Genomic DNA, 23,657 nt, shown 5'->3' with positions numbered 1-23,657 from the left:
TGAAAATATAGAATTTAAATATATTATAATTTCATAAAAATTTAATTATTATTTTAGTTCTTAACTTTCAAGAATTTTATTTTAGNTTTAATTCTGTTCTCATGTATTCCAAATTTAGATCTCTATTTTAAATCTTTCATATTATTAATATTATTTAATTATTTTAGATAAATAGAAATATTAAATTTTATTAAAAGTNAAAAAAAAAAAAAAAAAAAAAAAAAAAAAAAAAAAAAAAAAAAAAAAAAAAAAAAAAAAAAAAAAAAGACAAAATTTGGTTAAAACCTCAAATCAACGGCGTTCTCTTCTCCTTCATTCCGATCTTCGGTCGCCGAATTGCCGACTTTGGCCAAGGGAAAGAATTTCAGAGATTCAATCCACCTGATCCCTAACTCGCTTAATTCATCATCACAATCCACTGAAGCCTTTCACCTTCTCTTTATTCTTGTAGCTATGGGAAGGAGAAGAGAGCGGCGCCTGGCAGCTCTCAGTAACGCCGGCCGCCGTGTCAAACTCGATCTTTTCGCCGAGCCCTCCGGTAGTTTTTCTTTCTTGGATTCTCCCCTTTTATTTTGTATGCATTTATGTAACTGGTTTGTGCTAGTGCGGATGTCGATATGTGTTTATTTGTTCATCTGGTTATTTGTAATCGAAGAAGATAATGTTGAGCTTTTGGTGGCTGATTTTCATCTCTCATCGATTTGGTCTTCTTTCTGTTTGGAGTTTATGCTTCTTCGGTTTCTTAGGGCTTTGTGTGATTGTCGAGGGAAGAAAAGAAAACTTAGGTTAGGAATCACGAATCTCCACAATGGTATGATATTGTCCACTTTGAGCATAAGCTCTCATGGCTTTGTTTTGCGCTTCTCCAAAAGATCTCATCCATTGGAGATAGTATTCATCACTTATAAACCCATGATCTTCCACTAAATTAACCAATGTGGGACTCAATCCTCAACAATCCTTCCCTCGAACAAAGTACACTATAAGCCTCCCCTGATGCTTATGGAGCTCTCAAATAGCCTCCCCTTAATCGAGGCTCGACTCCTTTCTTTGCAGTCCTCGAACAAAGTACGTACACCCTTTGTTCGATACTTTAGTCACTTTTGACCACACCTTCGAGGCTCACAATTCTTTGTTCGATATTTGAGGATTCTATTCACATGACTAAGTTTAGGGCATGGCTCTGATACCAAATGATACGGAATCAACCCAAGGGAAAGTATGGAACGGATTACCTTGATGATCACGATCAAGAGTAAAGACAACTCGTTTCTAAACTCGTGATTCGAATCACTCCACAAGTGGTTTGATCAATACCACTTGAATGACTATAGCATGCAAGTTCTAAACACAAGAATTTGCAAACAAAATCTTAGCTCTCAACAAAGCTAAAAAAAATAGAAATTCTTTCTTTGATTAGAGACATCACATTTTGGAATTAAAAAGAATAGAATTTCTATTTTTTTAGCTTTGTTGAGAGCTAAGATTTTTTTTTTTGCAAATTCTTGTGTTTAGAACTTACATGCTAGAGTCATTCAAGTGGTATTGATCAAACCTCTTGTGGAGTGATTCGAATCACGAGTTTAGAAACAAGTTTTCTTTACTCATGATCTTGATCATCAAGGTAATCCGTTCCATACTTTCCCTTGGGTTGATTCCATATCAACTTATATTTGGATATCTGTTATGCATGTTCCTTCTTCTTTAAATGTTTACTTTTGACTATATCTAGTCTTCAATAGACATAAATGTCATGCATCTCAATAGTAGTTTGTTTGGTTAGCATTTGAGACCAAAAAAAGTAGTCTAGATGATTGCTAAAAAGGAAAGAGTATATATATATATGAATGCATCGAAGAAATTTAATTTAGTTGTTTTTGGCGTTTCATTGATTCAATCTGAAAAGGGTAAAATGAAAAGTATTTTTTGGTCGTTTCCTTGATACGTGAACTTGGGTAGTATTGACACACTCATAGCAGCTGCTAGTGATTTTAGTGTTATGATTCTGGAGATCATTAATATTAGATGACTTTATTTTAATCGTGGATGTGTTATTCATTGTGTAGGAGATTTAGATGGCTCTGATGTACAAGAAGAAGTTGGAGGGGATATAGATTCAAGAGAGACGACCAAGTTACCGAAATCAGCATCCTCTTCAGGTGGGTTCTATCAGTGTTCTTCAAAAGGACTATGTAAAGGGGATATGAGTGCTTCACATTATAATGGTGGATATTTCAAACTTTATGTACGAGACTTTGTATTCTATTCCCCAAGAACTTGTTTTCAGTCTTTAGGGTAACTGTGGTCTTTGGGACACCAATTATCAGATCAGGTCGGGGCCCTTGCCACAATGAACATGTGAATGACTCGATCATTATGCCATTTTTGGTATCATCAAAGCATTTGGAGATTTCGACAGGGAAAATTTTTCATCGGTTCGTACGTCTGTCTTTAATTTTTGTTTTTATGCAACACTGACGTTTGTCCTTGGATGTGTAACAGGTGGATGTGATGAAAATATCTTCAATTTCTTGTTGAATTGAAATTTTAATGTTTCTAACACCTTGATATTCATGAATTTTTCAGGGAATTCTTTGACGTGCTACTAAGACACGTGGTTTTGGATAGTGTTTGATGTGAAAGTGTTTTCATTTTCAGGCCACCAAGCACAAAATCCCTTGCTGTTACTTGAGCAATATAGTGATGATGAAGTTGATGAGGACTTGGATACAAATTCAGATCATGATGGGCAAGATGCTTTGTTACCTGACCGAACGGATGAGGTATTTTTCTTTCTTTTATCGCGTGAATTGCATATCAGGCTTAGCACTTAATAAACTTGATTTAATTTTCTACATTCATTAATTTTAGGCATTGCTCTTGTATGAGTAGGTTTATTTGCGGCTCAATCCCCCTCCCATGAGAATGTATTAGTTATGTGTGGAAACTTCTTCCTAGCAGACACGTTTTAAAATCCTTGAGGGGAAACCCGAAAGTGAAAGCCAAAGAGGACAATATCTGACTAGCAGTGGGCTTGGGCTGTTACAAATGGTATCAGAGCCAGACACTAGGCGGTGTGCTAGCGAGGATGCTGAGCCCAGGTGGATTGTGAGATCCCACATCAGTTGGAGAGGAGAATGAAACATTCTTTATAAGCGTGTGAGCTTCTTCCTAGCAGACGCGTTTTCAAAACCTTGAGGGAAAACCCAAAAATGAAAGCCCAAAAAGGACAATATCTGCTAGTAGTGGGCTTGGGCTACATATTTATTGCTTAGGTGCTGTTTGATATGGTAATTGAAAAGAAATTTAGAAATTACACAAGGTAAGTTGAAAATATTTTCGATGGCTACATCTTGAATATGGGTTTGATCCCAATTTGAAGATAACTTTTAAACACACGTAAGGTCATATGTTCTCCCAGATGAGCTTCACTATCTTCCTTTTTCTACATTTGACTTGCTCTTTTTCCTTGATGTAATGATTTTTGTGCGTGTTAACAAAGTTCACTTCTATTCTTAATAATATTCTGCTTCATTGATATCCTTGATATCCTTGATTTCAGGTTTCTGCTGAGGGATGTGAGAAAATGGATGCAAAGGTCGGTGAAGATCTCATCGCTCAAAAGGCGGTCCAAGAGGAATCAGAGCGGGATTCTGTTGAATTTTCTGAGAACCTAGAGAGCAGAGATGAAGGAAAAACTGATACTAATAACTTGGGATATTTAAGCAAGGAAACTGATTTGGTTCAAACGTCTGTACCGGCCTCGTCTGATGTACAAGTCGTAGGGGATGTTATTTCAGGATGGAGGATTGTTATGCATGAGGAGAGCCATAATTATTATTATTGGAATGTTGAAACTGGGGAAACTTCATGGGAAGTACCTGATGTTGTTTTGGCTCAGGCTCAGCCTACTCAATCGACCACTGATATTAAAACCTCTCCTACACAATTTCCAGAGAACGTTACAGTCTTTAAACACGAATCTTGCTTAGCTAACGGTGGGAAGTTAGATTTGTTTTCAGCAGAAAGCACAGGTGACTGTTTTGTTAATGTCTGTTTAAAAATTGTTTAAATATAAGCCTAAAGTGAATGATCAAATTGAAGGTTACAAGAATGGTGCTCCAGTATGTGCAAGTCAGGGTTCTGAGGTTGACCAAAGCTATGCTGCCTTCAGCACTTGTTCAAATGATGTGAATATAGCAAAAGCTGGTTCCGAGATCTATGTTGATTACACGATGACTCATGAAGAATCGAAGTCTGGGTTGGATCTTCCTTCGCATCTTCTGAACTGGAGTGCTAGCTTGTTAGAGAGATTGAAATCATTTCAAAAGTAAGGCTTGACCTGTTCACCTCAATTGAATATTGACTGAGTTGGAGGTGTAATATGAATATTACTGGCATTTCAAGGGTAAAATTTAGAATATGCCCTTTTTATGTTAGCATAGAGAAATGGACTTTCGGTTTTACGTTACGTTTTTGTACTAATGGCTGAAATAAACTTCAGGTCTGGGGGTCATGAATGGACATCAGAGTACATACAGGAAACTCAGATAAGACTCGAAGATTTGAAGTCGCTGACGCCCTATAAGACATCTTTGCTTCCATTCTGGGAACACTCAGCAAGGAAGCTTAAACAGATTGAAGATGACATTAACAAAGAAATTTATCAGACTGCTGCTGTATCGTCGCAATTGGATGAAGCCAAGGCTACTGATAGTCCAAACATTGTAAGAGCGAACGTTGGGTCTGAAGTCGAGAGAGTGGCTTGTGGTGGTTCTGCTTCGGAGCATTCTCATTTGCGTACTGTCGTTGCAAATGGAGAGAATATTTCATCGTCTAACGCAATCGAACACTTTGGAAACACTACTGCTGTGATTGAGCAGGTAAGTGAAGTTGTAATTGACGAAATGGCTTCCAAGAGCGGTGTACATTCTGTGGAAGATGTTGACATGGAGGTAGATATGGAAGTTGAAGATGCGAGTTCTGCAGGTAACTTGATGGTGACTGGTACGTCCGATATGTCCGTTGCTAAGTCGTTTACTTCCTCCGAGCAACCACTTCTGCCAGATCCACAAGCCCAGCTAAATCTTTCTTCTGGATATGAATCCATAGTGCCAGAGGATAGCTCTATGGTGCCGCCACCACCAGATGAGGAATGGATTCCCCCACCACCACCTGATAATGAAGATATTCCTCCACCGCCACCTGATGAGCCAGCCGAACCATTTTATCCTATGCCTCCATCTTATACCCAACTTGGCCAGCCTCCTTGTTACACCGAACCATATCAAGTGTCTTATCCTGATTCTAGTATTAAGTATTATGCACATCCTGTCCCTGAAGCCATTCTTAGTGCAAACTTTTATGGACATCCAGAAGCATGTAACGTTGTTTTGGCTCAAGCACCATTTTACTATGAGGCAGTTCCCAATTCACATACTGATTCTTCTCCTGTAGTTGTAAATGGTGTCGTGCCTGAAAGTTACGGTATTCTTCAAGACGCAACAACCTCTCTTCCCGTCTTTAGCACCGCAGAGCCTTCTCAGTTGCATGTTGATGCCTCATCTGTGAGATTTGAGCCTTCTTCCTCTATTCAATATAGATCTTCTGACATAGCGAATATGAATACTGCTTCTTCCATGGATGAAATTGACAAGGGACGAAAAGAGACCGCATCAGTCTCCTTCCGATCTACTTCGGGCTCACCAACTAATGATGTTCTGCCTACATCTAAAGCTGTTACTGATTCTTCGGCTGTTGCTAATACATCTACAGTTTCCAAGGTTCAACCAAAAGGTATGATATGTTAGCAGCGAATCGATCTTTTTAGTCATGATATTTTTGCAAGTAAAAAAGTAGGAGTGAAATGTTTATCTAGCTTCCCAAAAAGAGGTACAGATTAGGGGACGAAGACATATCGTGTGTACTATGGGCTAGGAGTTGGCAGTACTTACTGTGTAGAGTTTGTTCGGTTAACCATCGATATGCTGTAAGCTCGAACCTAGTTTTAACTCCTCTAGTGAGATGTTCATGCTATGTTCTTAGCTCTTTACTTAAAACGTGGCCTCCGAATATACGGCATTGCAGATCTGCTCCAATGCTCTTTTGTTTTTTTCCGTATGCAGCTCCGCGCAGTAAAAAGCAGACCGTCACGGTTGCCCCCTCCTTGAGATCTAATAAGAAGGTTTCCAGTTTGTTGGACAAGGTGTGTGTGTATTTCAGCTTCATAGATATAGTACATAAATGCTCTTTTGGTGTTTCTGATGAGATGCCATATTTTTCTTTGATCGATCAGTGGAAAGCCGCCAAGGAAGAACTTGAAGATGAGGAAGAACCCGAAAATGCGTACGAGATTTTAGAGAGGAAACGAGAACGGGAAATAAAGGTGAAGTTTTGAAATAAAGAGAGTCCACTGCCTGTGAACTGGGTTCTTACTCTGATGCTTTTGATGCAGGAATGGCATGCACAGCAGGTTGCCAGTGGGGATGCAAAAGAAAACTCTAACTTTCAGCCTCTTGGGGGTGATTGGTATGACGCTGAAATTGGTTTTAAAAATCAAATGGTTATCGAACAAGGCTTAGGACTCAATGATTTCTTTGGACTTCGGTTTTAAGTTCCGTTTGCTACATTTCTAGGCGTGAGCGGGTAAAGCGAAGGAGAGCTCAATCGTCGAGCAAAGTTACTCAATCCCCAGCTGAAGCATCCGCGGATGGAAACCAGCAGCCTAACCTGGCAGAAATCTCAAAAGATCTCCCCTCAGGGTGGCAGGTAAATTCCATTAGACCAAAGATGATAAACTGAAATTACGAGTTAGAATCGAACGTGGCTATCGAGTTTGAACTTCCGTATTCAGTTCATCGACTTTGTTTTATCTGGTCTTGAACTTCTTTGGTAGAACCCGATGCTAATTTTGTTCGTTCTCTAGGCGTATTGGGACGAGTCTTCAAAGCAAGTGTATTATGGTAATGTTAAGACCTCGGAAACGTCGTGGACAAAGCCGAGCAAGTGAAGTGACGTTTATGTTAGTTTAGTAGGGCTGCATAGGATAAAATATAATGGGAAGTAGCTGCTGATGGCATTGTATAGGTTTTATCAGTCTGCTAACTTGTTCTTGTTGTTGTGAGTCACAATTGAGAAGAGGAACATGGCAAAGCCTACAATTTTGGTGATTGATAGTTCAATCAAATTGTCATTTACCCTTCTCTCGGATGGTTTGTGCTGTAATAGGCTTCACTTACATTCTTCACTTGCTTGCACAAGCCAATTTGCTATTTGGCTACCTCGCTCTCATTACATAATGATTATCTGCTATTTGGCTACCTCGCTCTCATTTAGTGATGGCGATGGAATCAAGTAGGTGTTAAGTCTGGTTGAAATGTACGGTTGAGAGATTTTAAAATGTTTTAGATCATTTTTTGTCATGTTAAATTTACTCCAAAACGGACATTTATAATTGTTATTAAGGTTAAGGCTAGTTGCTACTAAAGGTGAGTTTTAGTGTATGTTCGAGAGATTTTAAAATGTTTAAGATCACTTTCGTCACATTTAATGTTTTATTTTATAATGTTAAACGCGACTTTCATATCATAAGTTTATAAATACATGTCTTCATTATTTTCTTTTTTGTTTTTGTATATGCTTTTTTTAAATAAAAAAATCGAAATTTAAATCTAGACAATAATTTTAAAAAGATGTTGAAAAAACAAAAGACTAAACAAAATAGTTACTCGAATTTTAAATATTATCCACGTTACAAGAAGTGGTAGACGACTCTCCACAATCGTATGATATTATCCACTTTCACAATATGATATTATCCACTTTGAGCATAAGTTCTAGTGATTTTGCTTTGGGCTTCCCCATAAGGCCTTAAGTCGTGAGAGCTTATTATGCTCATGCTCAAAGTGGACAATATCATACACGTGGAGAGTCATGTTCATCTAACGAAGAGAAGAATTTAAAAAAAAAAAAATCCGACAACCCGACTCATCTATGAATTGAATTGTAAAGTGTAAACTCTGTTCAAGTTATTCAAGTCATCAATCCAAAATATTTGAAATGGATTAAAAAGATTTTTAGAACACAAACACAACCACTACTGGTGTACAAGGAGACAAACAAAATGAATGCACAAAGAAAAGCAAAAAAATGGGCAATGGAAATCATGAAATCCTCCTTCATTCCCACAAATTTCCAATTAAAAAATTCACCAAATAACAACACATAAGAAGAGGAAGAAAAGGACGAACACAGACGAACCATCAGACGATTTCAAGGCAACTAGGAGAATCCCATAAATTCACTCGATTTACGATCCAAATCGGAGAGATTGGAGCCGACAGATCCGCCGCGGAGGATACCAGCAGAGTGCCGGTGGTGCCGACACCGGAAGGAGCCAATATGCGTCGTCGGAGAGCAGAGACAATTCCCCTTGGCCGCTGGGGAGACCTTCTGCGGCGAAGAATGCAACGACGGAGACACAAGTACGCGAGGGCTCCGCTTCAGATCCTCTAAATCGAAATCTGTGAATCCGAGTTTGTTGTGTTGATCGAGGCTGTGTCTGTGAGTGGGCCTTGGGGCCCTGTGATCTGGTTTGTGATCCATGGATTCCTTCTCTCAATCAATTCACCACAAAAATTAAGACGACAAACAGGAAATTGGAGGATTAAAAATGAGATTCTTCGTTTTTGTTTGTGGTTTGATGAACAATTGCTTTGTGTGTTCTTCTTTTTCGTGGAGAAATGTAAGCAAATTTCGACATGGGTTGTGTTGGCCTCAAATCTTGGTGTTTGCCCAATTCACAACCTTTTGTTTATTTTTAGCCTGCAACTTTGTTGACGGATCAAAGGGAGCTGAGGTAGATTAGGGTCCTCATCGGTCCAACCACAAGCACATACGGTATCGGTCTAGTGAACCAATCACGACCCACTTCGAGCTGGATGAGCCTTGTGAGATTTATTTCGAAGTTGGATTTGATTTAGAGTCCACAAGTATGTTACTTACTGAGTGTATTTTTACGCTCACTCTTGGTACTTTATGTTTTTTTAGATCGTAGCTAAGGAGCGGATTGCAAAAGCATTTTCAAAGCCGAACAAATTTCAAATTGAAGACTTACATTGATTCATTTACAACCGTCTATGCTCGTGAAAGTTTATAGTTGTTATGAGTGAATACGAAGAGTGTTCGTTCTTTTTGCCTTATATTCACTCACTCCCGACCCATCCACCAAATAATCAAAAACGATCTAAAATAAAATTAGTTATCAAACGGAGACCTTTTTCATTTTTCAGACGCTAAATAACATAATCAGCATACATCTACCAAATTATATAGCAGGAAAACACCGAGTACCATAAACGGGGTCGACAGTTTTTGGCCGAAGTCGATCTTCTCGTTCTCTATTTCTGCCTCTTGTATATCTTTGCAAGGAAAGATTTCAACACTGCTTGTACTGCATCACTTGGATGAACTTCAATGGCTTTTATAAGCTTCTCGTAACTTTTGCTCTCGTATTCGGCAAATACACCCTGCAAGAACGCCGAAAAACAACTAGATTTATCTCGACACACCTGAAAGTTCTAACACCAGATGACAAGGAATTATAATCGACTTGTTGTAAGTATATCCTATAATAAACTTATGGGAAGTGTTCGGTATTTCGTTTTGGTCCCTAAACTTTTGACGGTAGAAAGTAGAACCTCTAGATTAAGGGCTTTATATAAGTCTTTCACTTTGGCTACACAATCCTCATCTGCTTTCCCATAGTTTTCCTGTAAAAGAGAATAAATTATTACTGTTCTTCTTCGTAATACCAAATTTGATAGAGGCAACTTGAAGTTCCCCACTTACATGCAGCAAAGTCTTCTGTTGCTCATCACCAAGTTCTAGTGCTTTCACAACCAACCAAGAACACTTGAAATCTTCAATATCTGTTCCAATCTGAAATACCAATTTAAAAGTCAATCAAGTCTCGGTTTCTACAAATACAGAAGCATAGCACGTCGTTAAAGTAACAGTTCACGCAACGTGTAACAGCCCAAGCCAAACACTATCAAATATTGTCCTCTATGGGCTTTCCCTTCTGGGTTTCATCTCAAGGTTTTAAAACATGTCTCCTAGGGGGAGATTTCCACACCCTTATAAGGAATGATTCGTTCCCCTCTCCAACCGATGTGGGTTCTCACAATCCACCCCCTTTGAGGGCCCAACGTTCTCACAGGCACACCGACCGGTGTCTGACTTTGATATCATTTGTAACAGCCCAAGCCCACCCCTAGCAGATATTGTCCTCTTTGGCACGTTCCGCATCGCTGACAGCCCACAGTTTTAAAACGCGTCTACTAGGGAGAGATTTCTACACCCTTATAAGGAATGCTTCGTTCTCCTCTCCAACTGATGTGGGATCTCACAATCCACCCTTCTTGGGGCCCAGCGTTCTCACTGGCACATCGTCCGGTGCTTGGCTCTAATACTATTTGTAAGAGTCCAAGCCCATCACTAGCAGATATTTTCCTTTTTGGGTCTTTTTGGGTTTTCCCTTCTGGGTTTCCCCTCAAGATTTTTAAAACGCGTCTGCAAGGGAGAGGTTTCCACACCCTTATAAGAAATGGTTCGTTCTCCTCTCCATCCGATGTGGGATCTCACACCAAGCCCACCGCTAGCAGATATTGTCCTCTTTGGGCTTTCCCATCTGGGCTTCCCCTTAAGGCTTTAAAATGCGTCTACTAGAAAAAGGTTTCTACACCCTTATAAAGAATGTTTTGTTCCCCTCTCCAACCGATGTGAGATCTCACAATCCACCCCTTTAGGGTTAGCGTCTTCGTTGGCACACCGTCCAGTGTCTGGCTCATATACCATTTGTAACAGCCCAAGCTCAAGCCCACCCATAGCAGATATTATCCACTTTGGCATATTACGTATCGTCGTCAGTCTCACGATTTTAAAACGCGCTACTAGGGAGAGGTTTCAACACTCTTAAGAGGAATGCTTCGTTCCCCTCTCCAACTGATATGAGATCTCACAATCCACCTCCCTTGGAGGCCCAATGTCCTCATTGGTACGCCGTCTAGTGACTGTTTCTGATACCATTTGTAACTTCACTAATTCAGGACAAGAAAATTAAGGGCGTTACACAACCTACCTTCCCTATCACATCAGGATGACCAAAACAATCCAGATAATCATCCTGCAGAAAAGTTGGAATATTATATGGTTTTGAAGCTCAAATTGAAGCGAAAAAGTAATCTTTCAGTGCAACTTCCTAAGCCACATTGGAACGTTCAAAGAGATAACAAACTACCTGCACTTGGAAATAGGTTCCCATATCAATAAGAATGTTCTTGACATCACTATGATTGTCCAAATTTTCACCTGCCATTAGTAACGCACATGCAACCTAAAGCAGAATCAAAGCAGTTCTGTCAGTATAGATTTCTCAATTCTACAAAAGAAACAAATTCCTAGGACAGAAGATATGAAATTCATTAAGTTCTTGATTTGGGTGACATGAATCAAACCGAAAAAGGTTTACGGTTGTGTTCCTTAAGCGACATCTTCTTTCGATGATAAAAACTTACATAAAAGGCGATAATGTACGTACCGGAAGGTAGAACGAGTAATATCCAGTTTTGTACTGAACAATGCGATGATGACTGCACGAAAAGCTTTCAAGTGAATGTATTTTCAGAGTAAAAGGCGAACGATTTCGTTAAACTGCAATGTTCTCACTTACAGAGGTAACGAGTACTTCCATAGGTCTTTCTCTCCTTCGAGTGTGGTAATCAAATCAATCATCTGTCCTGAGGCTGTTTGAAATTCCACCTAAATCATGGATACTTGATCAGACAGAGAATACAAGGCCTTGCACTAAGGTATTCTCAAAGACAATCACCTCATTGAACAAATCCAAAAGATCTACGTAATAAGGCTTTTCTCTGAAATGATTTTTGATGATCCTCAGGACATGGTTTCGTAACATTATGCCATCGTTTATAGCAACCATACCGACCTATAATTAGGAAATACCGGACGGGTTATGGCTGATACACATTTATAAACAGGGATTTAAGTAACGTCGAAGGAAAATAACTCGGTGTCACTAAAATTCACACCTTTGGAACCCTGAACCAGCAAGGTTGACCACGTCGTGTGACGGAATTGTCCATGATATCGTCAAGAACAAGAAAATATGCTTGAAGCTATGAGGAAGATGATTGAGAACAGTGAGCATACAGTGAAATGATGAACCACAAATAAGAGGAAACAAGTAGTAATACCCATTCAATGCACCAACCAAGTGCAGATGCAAGAAACACTTCATCATCACTAAGCTCTTCCCCTTGTTTTAGTAACTTATAGCTTTCAATGACGGAGAGTCCTCTGTTCAACTTTCCTGCAAAAAGCAAAAAGAATTTCGCATCGATCAATTCGTCGTATAAACGCAATACAACAAAATCTTGAAGGATTTTCGGGTGAGTTTCCACCATACCTCCAGGCACATTGTAATCGAGCATCTGCAATGAAAAAAGACCATACAATTCATCAGGATGAACAAAATATTTGCAGCTGTAGGGAGTCGAACGGAGAGAGACCATGAACATAGAGAAAAAACAAAAATGTTCATATGAATGGATATATTATCATGCCACAAATCAAAAGCAAGAGACAAGCATGGTCTAACTAGAGCTATCCAGGCAAGCAAACTCATTGTCGAGATATTCGGTGTAACAGCTCAAGCCCACCGCTAGCAGATATTGTCCTTTTTGGGCTCTCTTCCGGGCTTCCCCTCAAGGGTTTAAGAGGCATCTGCTAGGGAGAGGTCTTTCGTTCTTCTCCCCAACCGATGTGGGATCTCACAATCCACCCTCCTTCGGGGCTCAGCGTCCTCGCTGACACTCGTTCCTCTCTCCAGTCAATGTGGGATCTCATAATTCATCCCCCTTTGGGGCTCAACTTCCTCGCTGTCCCTCGTTCCTCTCTCCAATTGATGTGGGATCTCACAATCTACCCCCTTCGGGTCCAGAGTCCTTGCTGGCTCTAATACCATTTGTAACAGCTCAAGGGCTTTCTCTTCCTGACTTCCTCTCAAGGTTTTAAGAGGCTTCCACACCCTTCTAAAGAATGTTTCGTTCTCCTCCCCAACAGTCCCCAACAACCGAGGTAGGATCTCACACTTAGCTTTATATTTCTTTAGTATAAACACTTGGGAGACCACTAGTGCAAGAAGTGAGAAGATACGAACAATCATCAACCAGATCATACCGCAAGAAACCACTCATCTGAGAGTCTCTTCATTGTAGATTAAGCAAATATCTATGTCAATTTTTCTCGTCATATAGTTCATATTTTGAACGGATGAAAACATTTCCATGAACACAATAATGAGTAACAAAACTATGTCATATTTTTCTGCAAAACCATGCTCATCTTTGGTAACAATCCACATCATAATGAAAAAAATAAGGCGGATACAAGAAAAAGAGGAGTTTAAGGCGTTGTAGGCTTTCCATCGGCACAATTGCTAGTAAACACTGACCAGAAGGCCTATCTCAGTCAATTATCGAAGAGTTCCAAGTCAAAACAATCTAACAAGAACTCAAAATCCCCCAATTTCTTAAACAAAATCTCGGATTCATAAACTAAATCATCAAATAATTCATTAATTTCAGCCACTCTACAACGACATCCACATACAAATCAATCAAACAAACAAATCCCAACATGCAAAAATGCAAAAACAAGAACCACATTACATTCCGAAAATGATTCGAACAGCTCAATCGAACCTCAAAACAAGAAAAATCACGAGAAAAACGAAAAGGTAACGAAGTTGGGGACAATGAAATTAGAAAAATGTAAGGTACCCGGTCGACCCATTGGCGAGAATCGTGAGTGAACTCGAAAGCAGAGTCGTGAAGGAGCTCGGATTTCAACAATGAGTAAACCTCCAAGAATTTGGACCTGAATTCACCCATTTTCAACGGAGAAAACGCAGAGAGAAGAAAAGAGGGAAAGAAGAACTGGTGGATGAACTGTGAAAGTTGTTTCGCGGTAGTTTAATAGCCGGTGGATGGGGAGATTGCTAGCTATCGCGCACGTTCAATGTCTCTCTGACATGATATCGATATGCAGTCGTTCACACTCTTTTCGCATGAGGCCTTGGTTCGGCTTCGTGAGACTTCTATAAACTCATAATCATTCCCTAAATTAGTCTCACTTTCATTAACAATACCTATTATCAAAATAAAGAACGTAACGATTAGGATCTCACAACAATGCCCACACTCAATTTAGATGAACAAAGAAAAACACAACCACGCATACACTCGATCTACATGAACAACATGAATACACTAAAAGTTTTTGAAGGCAGGAGAGTACATTTTCAAAGCTCTGCATAATTATATGGTTCAGTTTATTATATATAGTTGTACCAGATATAACCTATATATATAACTTTTTACTTTTACTCACGAATTTAGACTAAGCTTCTGATAAACTTTGATTTTCAGCTAGCCCGACACTAACCCTTCGATATATTTCTTGCTAGAAGTATCCTTGATTAAGAATGAATCTTGAGTCGAGAGTTGAGGATTGAAAAGCTGCTAAGATAAAGAAAAGATAGGGTGAGAAGACCATTTACTAGTTCTTGAAGCTCGATCTCTCCCACGGATGAACCATATAGCCAAGAGAAAGCATGAACCAGAATAGAAGAACTTGCTTGCCCCACCCATCATGAGTAAATCTTTCGTAGTAGACTCATTAGACTTACTGTAAATAACAAATTATTTTATATAGTATACTATTTATTATCAATAACAATTTACTTTATATGTAATTTACCATATATAATTTTATTATGTATAATCGTTGACCTAACACTTCACATTATTTATATACTATAGAATTTTTATATTACTACAGTCCTTACATATATTAGTTACAATAATACTCTAATAGCATTGGATTATTCGTGCAAATTAAATAATTAATTATTTATTAATAAGTGAATAAATTATTTCACACACTATACAACTCGAGCTCTATTGTAGAAGGGCATTGTTGCAATAAAAGACAATGAGAAGGGTATTTAAGTAAAAAAGTCCTCAAGAAAATTTAATTCTTTAATAATTATATATATATATATATATATATATATATATATATATATATATATAATATTTAGATGGTGGGATAAGATTACAAGAAGAACCCAGAGATCTTAAATTAATTAATGTTGTTGGAACGACTTTAAGTGATTATATTTCATTAATCCATTTAGGTCTAATTAGGAATAGCAGGATCCAGATAGCCTAGTTCACTTTCGAATTCAGCTGTCCAAGATAAACATATGTCTAATGAGAACACGCACCGGATCAAACACAACTTAAATGAATAAAACCAAAGATTTCAAGAGAGACGAAAGGGGAAGAACTTTGATCGAAGTTAAAAATGTCATGAGCGGTTAGGTTTTTATTGACTTTGTAATAAATCTAACTTAAATAAGTAGTGTTTCGTATTGAATGATGTTGTTAAAATTAAATAACAAAATAACAATGTATGACAGATAATATATATATATATATATATCACAAAAATTCATAAAAAAAAAATATAAATGAGTTAATAAAACTCTAATAATGGGTTATTTAAAGTTAAACATAGGCATGGATATAAACATAATTAATAATAATAAGTGGGCATAAATTAATAATAATAAGTGGTCATATAATTTAATAATAACTTAATAAATATTTGTACAATTTGATATTATTTAATAAAAGATAATTAAATAATGAATAGAGAGTGGTTATGTCTATGATAGATGAGATGAAATAATGTTAGAAAATAATTTAAATTTATTCGTTATTAATTTAAATTTATTCGTTATTAAATGATTATTACTGGTTAAATTAAAACATATTGATTTAAAAATTTGCGCATCCGGGGAATCGAACCCCGGTCAGTACCGTGGGAGGGTACTATGATACCACTACACTAGATGCGCTGGATGCTCTTATTGTTAAAATAAGATTTATAATTTTCTTTGGCTCCGTAAAACACAAAAAATTCCGTTGCCGGGAATCGAACCCGGGTCTCCTGGGTGAAAGCCAGATATCCTAACCGCTGGACGACAACGGAGCTTATGCATTAGAACCACGTAGATAAAATAGATATTAATATATGTTTGGTACTAAATCCCATGTGGCATTCACATTCACTTTTGCTAAGCCACTTAATATTATTTAATAAAACTACATAATGAAATAAATACGTCCAAAGTTTAAGACGTAAATCTTACCATTCTTCGTGCAAGCCCGAACGTCAACTTTCGGTCTAAATTAACTTTAAATTCTCAATTAATAGATTTATAAAGAGATTAAATATTTTATAGTCCAATCTTATACAAATTTATCGTATAGAGTACTCTACTCACATGTCTCTACATGTGGAATCAATGTTAGGATTTATGCTCTAAAACCGTGTAAGTAGTTATTAATTTTTAATAATAGTTCTGATTATTTATTTGAAATTTAATATTATCCATGGAATGAATATCTAAAATTACTAATGTAATTTTGAACTATACGTAATTGACATATAAGAAGTTTATGTTCAAGTAATAACCTAAAGAATCGTTTCTTGGCAGCATTATTGATATGGTCCATTTTGTAATTGTTACAAATTATTTAATTCAAATCGTTTCTGTGGAGACATGTGAGTGGAGTATCCTATACAATGAGTTTGTATAAGATTGAACCACGAAATATTTAATCTTTTTTTAGAAATTCGTTGATTAGGAAGATTAATATTTCATAGGATGATCATATGTGACTAAGTATTAAACTAGTTATGAATTTTTGTCTGCGAGGGCTTGTCCTTTGATTTGCATAGGTGAGAATGATTGTTCTAGTCGATTCAGTATGTCTACCATTTTAGGAACTTACTAAATAGAAAGTTGGGAACATAATTTCACGAGATGAAATTCAATCCTTTTCATATAGGAAAATTAGATGAGTTGTTCTCTTAAATGCTAATTTCGAGACTTGCAATAAGGCTCACCCTTTCACTGGTCGGAGAGGGAGAGGGATTTCGTTTATAGTTGGGTCATAAACAAATTTTTCATTAGACGATAAGTAGTACTTAAAAGTGAAAGACATAATTAAAAGAGTATAACAGACTTTTAATCCCGTTGTAATTACGAACAACTCAGGAAAGATGAACTTGCTTGTAATAATTATATCAATGGACACAACTTATCTTACACTACATAAGAGTGCAACTCTGCGTCTATAGTAGAGTGATCTATAGTTAATGATTATAAGGTGGGTCTATTAATGATGTTATTAGAATAAGGCTGTAACAACCCTAAATTTCCACATACTCAGAGTCGCTACTAGCGTCTCATACTCATCTCTAATGCGGAAATATAACTCTTACATGAACATCATTTATAACTTATACTTCGAAAAATGCTTAAAATAACTTCTCTGTAAAACATAGTCATGGTCTTACGTGTTTAAATACGAAATACTGAAAACAAAAACAAATACAAAATAATTTAAAACAATGAAATGCAAGACAACCTATTCTAACTTAAGACTAGAAATTTAAATATGAGTTACCCTATGCACGTGCCACAGTCTCTGCTTGCGTGTCGTCGTCCTCCATACAAGTGCACTTTGCCTTTACCGGAAAGATGATGTGGCACACGGCCTGAGTATTTCAAAGAATACTCAGTAAGTGGCCCCACTATAGGGGGTCATGCAAATGCAAACACGTGCAATCATGATTTAGGGACTTATCTCTAAACATCATAAGGGTGACCTCCAGTCTTGCACAAATTGGATGTGTAGTATTTCCCTACACACGACTCACACGTGCGAGTGTGAATCTCCAGGGTGCTTGCACACCCCCTGGACCCTCGGGTCAAGCTAATCTGTAGTGACGTTCGGAGGTCAGCGGAACCTCATAGTGTCATGTGCTTCATGAACACCCTCATCTGTGCGCATTCGCACTCATCATCATATTGTGCGCGTCCGTATTCATCATCTCTAGGGGAAGTAACCCTATGCTAAACATCCAATATGCATGAGGTCCTTCTAGATCCATCATAATGTCTCTTCTGACGCAACTCTCTAGTCTCATCTCTTTGTTGCTCTAGGTAACACATACTCGTGAATATTTATATTAATTTCATTTTCATGCTCTTAGGCTTGTGTCCTATGTCGATCTAACGACATGATGCAATATGGAAAACAACATCATATTAAGGTAAACGTCACACAATTATCATACTCATCACATTGCCATATAGTGCATCAAGCAGATCAAGTACGTCATTCATCGAAATATATATATATATATATATATATATATATATATATATATATATATATATATATATATACTACACACATCATCAAACATCATAGCTCAAACAAACATCATCATATATTAACATACGACAGAGTTCATACATCATCATAACTCATACAATTTTTTAGCATATCCTATTTAGTTGGCCTTAACTGGAGTAATCCCTAATTTAATTACTGTAAGCTCCCGCTCCTCAAGAACTACTTCAAATATTGTCAGGATTCGCTTTCTATCGCACCGTTCGTCACCTTTTGTTAGTATTTCACATTTTAATTAATAAAAAAACTAGAAATACAACGACATCAATAAAAATTGAATTCTATAAGTACAAATTATAACAATTTTTCATATCTTCCATTTTACTTAAATCATCATTAGTTCTAATTTAGAGCATTTGCCCTTTTTAATTAAATCGATTTTCTTTTCTTTAAAAATGTCTATATGCATTAACCAAAGTCATTTTAAAGTGATTCTAATTTTCATTTCTTCCCAAAATCTTCTCTTCCATTTTTTTTAAAATTTTTTTATTTATTTTATAATTCTACTCTAAATGAGATGGTTTCATTCCACTCCCATATCTATAATTCTACTCTTATAACATGTTAATTCTACTCCTATTCTTCAATTATGTTGCAATTATGTTCCACGGTTTAATTCTATTCTCAGATTTTCTATCATTTAAGTAGTTTTATTTTCTTTATTATTTCCAAATCTTCTCTCTTTTGATTTTGGTGAGAGTACGGTTTATTTGGCTGCTACTAACTCAGATCTAAATAATTGCAATAAATTAATATCTTTATAAAAGAAAAAGAAAAAGGTAAATCTGATTACTCACCTTTTTCAAATGACATCTCTCTATTATCTGCCTAACCATCCCTCCATTATCTACCTTGTTTGAATCTCTCTATTATCTGCCTTTCTTCTTCCAGAAAATCTTTTCTTTCTCTTTCGGTCCACTTTGAGCATAAGCTCATGACTTTGCTTTGGGCTCCCCAAAAGACCTCACACCAATGAAGAGACTATTCTCTGATTATAAACTCATGGTCATTCCCTAAATTAGTCGACGTGGGACCTTCTTCATCCAACAGGTCCTTTTTAAACCAACACAACAAAACAAACTAGTAATCATTGGGAATATAAACTCAAACGCATTCGAACCTAAAAAAACAACAAAGCTTAACCAATCACTCGACGTTTTTGACTCGCTCAAACGTTTCCTAAGCCCTTCTCTACTCGTCTCCTAGAAGAACGACAAATTCTCAATGAACTTTACAGAGCTAATCAGCTAATCAAGGCACACTTAGTTTGTATTCATTAAGCAAATGCTATAGTTCTCACAATATCTACAAGTAAGGCATCATTTCTCCTGCTATATCTAACATTCGGTATTTCAGTCTATTTAGGTAACTGGTGAGCACAGGAACTCACTCAAGCAACCATATGAAACTCTAATCTAAAGGCCTAAATCACAAAAACAGGGAATATGTAAAGAATTTCATTCTGGAGGGAGAAAGAAAAGGATTCTTAGCTCTCTATCTTTGAAGTTGTTGCTTACAGAGAGGGCATGATGATGCTATAGCAAGCCATTTATCTACACACCTGAGATGGAACACATGAGAACAAGGCAACTGTCTCACGTCTTCCTTGTCTATATACTTGGCAAGACAGATGCAACATTCCTGAAAGATCAAAGGGGAAATGAAAGTGTTTTAATTCCCGATCACCCGTGAAAGAAACGGTTCGTTTCAAGTTTCCTAAACCGGGAGAATACAATATTACTTACTGGATCCTCTTTTGGGAGTCCTGTATTGGTATTATCGGGTTGAATTCCGAGGTTGATGTTGACGTCGACGACTTTGTATTTCCAGCAAGGTAGTTGAGAGATTTGATCGTCCAATGCGCCTTTTTCGGTCGATCCCATGTTGATGTTATATCCTATAAGACTACTGATCACTGGCACACAGCAACATAGCAGCAGAAACAGGAAGAACGGGAAAGAGTAGCATATGGCATTCCAAACTAGCACGAAGCTGCATAATAGATGTAGCTTGGGAGCTCTTTGAAACGACGCAAACCGAGAATCGAAGATCCAAAGATTGCCCATTACGAACCATATTGCAAAGAAAAGATCAAGAAACGTCCGACATCTGTTGATCAAATGTGAGTACCTGAATTATGTTGAATAAAAGTAGTCAGATAAGAGGTGAAGTATTGCAGGAAGAGTAAAGTTTTGAGCTCCTAAAGCTGCCTTTAATGATTTTCAGTTACTTTAATATAAGAACTTCTAATCCTGTGGGTCATTAAGAAACCTTCCATTCTTTAACTTAGTTTCTGTGTATTGCACAGACTTGTGAACTGTAGAAATTTTTACCGAACGCTCTGGAAAAAAACTTTAGAACATGATTAATTTGATACCATGGTTGTAACAGCCCAAGTCTAATGCTAATAGATATTATTCTCTTTAGGCTTTCTTTTCTGGGTTTCCCCTCAAGGTTTTAAAACGCATCTGTTGGGGAGAGGTTTCCACACCTTTATTATAAGGAATGCTTCGTTCCTCTCTCCAACCAATGTGGGATCTCACAAATCACACCTGTTGGGAGCCAACGTCCTCACTGGCACACCACCCAGTGTCTAGTGCTGATACCATCTATAATCACCCCCTTCAGGGCGCAGCGTTCTTGCTGGCACACTATTCGATGTTTGGCTCTAATACCATTTGTAACAACCTAAGCCTACCGCTAGCAGATATTGTCCTCAAGATTTGGGCTATTACAATGGTTCTTTGTCTCAAAGGACATTATTATTAAGTCTAACATAGTTCATATTAAGTCTAACATAGTTCATGAATATAGTTAAAGCTTAAAATCAATTGATAGGAAAGTAGCATGATGAGGATTACCTCGATGATTCATTGCTGCTCTGGTGCTCGATATCCGAAAGACTGTTACTATCTCCCTGCATAAGATAACGACACCGATGGCGGCCGCAGAGAAGCAGTAAGCTAAGAACACAGCCAAGATCATAACCAGCTATCCACAATCTCATAGGCCAAACTGGCTTCTCAGTTTGTGAAATGGCAAGAGTGAACACTGAGATGATTAGTTGAAAAAACAAAGCTACAAGTTCCATCGCCATCCATGAACCTGAATTGAAAGGATTCGGCCCAAGATCAGATCTCGATCCGTTTTGGTAATGAAAAACTCTTCTCAAGAAAATGAACCATCTAGCTCTAGAGACTCTCATGGCTGTTCTAACCCAAAAAGAAGGAGGGAGGGAACCAGAGGTATCATTTCTGGTATCATCAGCCGTAGCGCCATCTTCTCCAGACACAGTACTCGATATGAAAGATGTAGTAGCATCAGAATTAAATGAAGGACCCGCAAGGAAGAAACCAGAATGAATCATTGCAAAACGACCTTGTTTCAACTAAAGCAAATCAAGCTCCTTTTCAAGAACAAGACAACAAACACTACACGGACATTGATAAAGTTGGAAAGATGAACAAAGAACAAGGGGTGGTTTTCATGAAAGGAGAACTGAAACTGAACCAAAATCACACAAGTTTTGCCCGTTATGATTAAAGAAGAGACGAAACCCACTTCAAGACAAAAGCAAACAACTCAAAATCATGAAAGTCCCATGTCCTAACTACAAGGTATTCAGTGAGGCAAAACATCAAACACCTAGCGTGCAGGTCCAAAACTGACAATTCAGAAAGAACATACAAAAGGGCATCTCAGAACAAACAAAGAATTACAAATGGAGTGTATATAGAAGCAAAGAGAAGACAACAAAAATGGTTGGAAAGCAAGAAAACCGGAAGGTGAAGAAGTTGGGTCGCGGAGGGTCACCAGAAAATCAACAAAAAAGAAAAGAGAAACCCAAGAAGAGACGATATCCTAACTTCGATTACAAGTGAAATCAACAATCAAACGGTAAAGAAATACGCCAAAGGCGTTGGCCTAACTTCAAACACAAAACAAAACAAACAAAAGCCCCAAATCGAGAGGAAGAAGAAGAGATAATCAACCGTTTATATTCAACAATCAGAATTTCCAAAGCCCATTAGATAAACAAAACCCCACATGGGTTTTGAAATGGATAAGAAAAAGAAAGAAACAGGGAGAGAAAGAGAGAGAGGATTGAATGGTTGGCCACCAAATCCAAGTAGCAAGATTGAAGGGGGTGTCGGGCGGAGTGGCCCTCAGAGACAGATATTTAAAGCAAAGAGGGAATGGCGGTTGGCCACACACCATTGTTGAGGGAAGGGGAAGTTCAGAGTGGCCCGCCCCATCCGCCCCATTAGATATGGCGACGTGGAGAGCTAATCCAAAACGCAAACCCTTACAAAACAAAACACACAGCGAACTCTTGCTTCTTGCTTCATCATCACCATCATCATCTTCATTTTGTTCTTGGAATGGTTGATTGATTGTTGCCCAAAATCTGTAGAAAAATATCAATATCAGAGACCCAATTTTTTAATTTTGGGGATTTTGTTCTTTATTGGTTCATAATTGGGAGAGAGATTATTATGGAATACAAAGAGTGTGTTTGAATTTTCATTCAAATTTTATCCCTTTTTTTTTTTTTTTTAATTATTTAAATGGTCAAACCTTGTCCAATTTGCTTTATATCCCATCTTCTTTTCATGTTTTTTTTTTCTTTTTAAGATTCAAATTAAATATATTTGATAACATAAACAACGATCGATCACTTAGAAGTTAGATCCTTATTAAAATATATGATTTAAATTAGGAGTGTTCATATGATTCAAGAATTCGATCAATTAAAATATATATATNTTTTTTTTTTTTTTTTTTTTTTTTTTTTTTTTTTTTTTTTTTTTTTTTTTGTTATGAGTTTAGAAAACTGAAATTTCAGGTTGGTCCATGGGTTGAGTTAACATTTTTTTGGTCTGGTCTGCAGTCCCCTTGTGAATACTCCGCTGGTATGAAAAGTTCTTAATGTTAGTTGATAGATTGACCCCGCACTTCTCCCAATTCGATCAGATTCCTATGAGTAGGACTACATAATTGGCAAATCCAAGATGTACTCCTACAAGTAAAGGGAGTCTATATAGATATCGGTTGTGTTTGAAAGGTTATGAATCAATTGATAAGTCCGAGTCATACCGACCAACCTAAAAATAGGGTTGCAACCTAACCCAACCTATTCCCACTTGTGCATATTTGATATCTGAGTTTTATGAGACTTTAGTTATTTATCTAACATGCTATAGCGAAANAAATTACCTTCTGGGGAGGTCCGTTTGATAT

At 37.4% G+C, this 23,657-nt stretch overlaps 3 protein-coding genes, 1 long non-coding RNA gene and 2 other non-coding genes across 10 annotated transcripts; 2 read left to right on the top strand and 4 right to left on the bottom strand.

The window, feature by feature from the left end:
- The first annotated feature begins 273 nt into the window (after positions 1-273).
- LOC111788928 (formin-binding protein 4-like) lies at positions 274-7,317 on the top strand. 4 transcript variants are annotated; one of them, XM_023669511.1, is made up of 11 exons: positions 274-538; positions 2,067-2,159; positions 2,659-2,783; positions 3,563-4,034; positions 4,126-4,330; positions 4,505-5,796; positions 6,126-6,205; positions 6,296-6,385; positions 6,455-6,528; positions 6,636-6,768; positions 6,926-7,317. In XM_023669511.1, exons 1-11 carry the CDS (start codon positions 454-456, stop codon positions 7,007-7,009), a joined length of 2,733 nt encoding a protein of 910 aa, XP_023525279.1. In that variant the 5' UTR covers positions 274-453; the 3' UTR covers positions 7,010-7,317. The 4 variants fall into 4 exon arrangements, with proteins under 4 accessions (XP_023525279.1, XP_023525278.1, XP_023525280.1 ...); XM_023669510.1 differs by having other exon boundaries at positions 4,105-4,330; XM_023669513.1 differs by lacking the exon at positions 274-538 and adding an exon at positions 2,328-2,435 and having other exon boundaries at positions 2,070-2,159; positions 4,105-4,330.
- A 949-nt stretch (positions 7,318-8,266) lies between these two features.
- Positions 8,267-9,200, top strand: LOC111789213. The gene is made up of 2 exons (XR_002814295.1): positions 8,267-8,948; positions 9,049-9,200. It is a non-coding gene; the product is annotated as an uncharacterized LOC111789213 (long non-coding RNA).
- A 55-nt stretch (positions 9,201-9,255) lies between these two features.
- LOC111789212 (farnesyl pyrophosphate synthase 1-like) lies at positions 9,256-14,126 on the bottom strand. 2 transcript variants are annotated; one of them, XM_023669909.1, is made up of 12 exons: positions 13,863-14,124; positions 12,488-12,512; positions 12,276-12,391; positions 12,111-12,197; positions 11,891-12,007; positions 11,732-11,820; positions 11,600-11,651; positions 11,300-11,395; positions 11,141-11,185; positions 9,850-9,939; positions 9,699-9,770; positions 9,256-9,527 (listed from the first exon to the last, which is right to left on the bottom strand). In XM_023669909.1, the coding sequence occupies exons 1-12, from the start codon at positions 13,971-13,973 to the stop codon at positions 9,399-9,401; spliced, it is 1,029 nt and encodes a 342-aa protein (XP_023525677.1). In that variant the 5' UTR covers positions 13,974-14,124; the 3' UTR covers positions 9,256-9,398. The 2 variants fall into 2 exon arrangements, with proteins under 2 accessions (XP_023525677.1, XP_023525678.1); XM_023669910.1 differs by lacking the exon at positions 11,141-11,185 and having other exon boundaries at positions 13,863-14,126.
- A 1,809-nt stretch (positions 14,127-15,935) lies between these two features.
- On the bottom strand, positions 15,936-16,006 carry TRNAG-CCC. The gene has a single exon. It is a non-coding gene; the product is annotated as a tRNA-Gly (tRNA).
- A 62-nt stretch (positions 16,007-16,068) lies between these two features.
- On the bottom strand, positions 16,069-16,140 carry TRNAE-UUC. Its single transcript has one exon. It is a non-coding gene; the product is annotated as a tRNA-Glu (tRNA).
- Positions 16,141-19,656: 3,516 nt separating this feature from the next.
- LOC111788874 (E3 ubiquitin-protein ligase At1g63170-like) lies at positions 19,657-22,625 on the bottom strand. The gene is made up of 3 exons (XM_023669435.1): positions 21,278-22,625; positions 20,162-20,546; positions 19,657-20,057 (listed from the first exon to the last, which is right to left on the bottom strand). The coding sequence occupies exons 1-3, from the start codon at positions 21,781-21,783 to the stop codon at positions 19,911-19,913; spliced, it is 1,038 nt and encodes a 345-aa protein (XP_023525203.1). The 5' UTR covers positions 21,784-22,625; the 3' UTR covers positions 19,657-19,910.
- Between the last annotated feature and the right edge of the window lie 1,032 nt (positions 22,626-23,657).

The sequence above is a fragment of the Cucurbita pepo genome, chromosome LG02 (assembly GCF_002806865.2).
Source record: "Cucurbita pepo subsp. pepo cultivar mu-cu-16 chromosome LG02, ASM280686v2, whole genome shotgun sequence".
NCBI classification, from domain to species: domain Eukaryota; kingdom Viridiplantae; phylum Streptophyta; class Magnoliopsida; order Cucurbitales; family Cucurbitaceae; genus Cucurbita; species Cucurbita pepo.
Note: the sequence above shows the minus strand (reverse complement) of the source record. Positions and strands in the feature narration are given on the sequence as shown.

Bases quoted from the DNA above. Each gene is read 5' to 3' on its own strand.
- LOC111788874 (XM_023669435.1), bottom strand. From the start codon at position 21,783: ATGATTCATTCTGGTTTCTTCCTTGCGGGTCCTTCATTTAATTCTGAT. The intron at 20,547-21,277 runs GTAATCCTCATC...AACATAATTCAG, and splicing joins AGCAGCAATGAATCATCGAG to GTACTCACATTTGATCAACA. The intron at 20,058-20,161 runs GTAAGTAATATT...TTGATCTTTCAG, and splicing joins GACTCCCAAAAGAGGATCCA to GAATGTTGCATCTGTCTTGC.
- LOC111788928 (XM_023669510.1), top strand. From the start codon at position 454: ATGGGAAGGAGAAGAGAGCGGCGCCTGGCAGCTCTCAGTAACGCCGGC. The intron at 539-2,066 runs GTAGTTTTTCTT...TTCATTGTGTAG, and splicing joins TCTTTTCGCCGAGCCCTCCG to GAGATTTAGATGGCTCTGAT. The intron at 6,386-6,454 runs GTGAAGTTTTGA...CTTTTGATGCAG, and splicing joins AACGAGAACGGGAAATAAAG to GAATGGCATGCACAGCAGGT.
- LOC111789212 (XM_023669909.1), bottom strand. From the start codon at position 13,973: ATGGGTGAATTCAGGTCCAAATTCTTGGAGGTTTACTCATTGTTGAAA. The intron at 11,652-11,731 runs GTAAGTGAGAAC...CTTTTCGTGCAG, and splicing joins TGGAAGTACTCGTTACCTCT to TCATCATCGCATTGTTCAGT. The intron at 11,396-11,599 runs GTACGTACATTA...ATTCTGCTTTAG, and splicing joins ATTACTCGTTCTACCTTCCG to GTTGCATGTGCGTTACTAAT.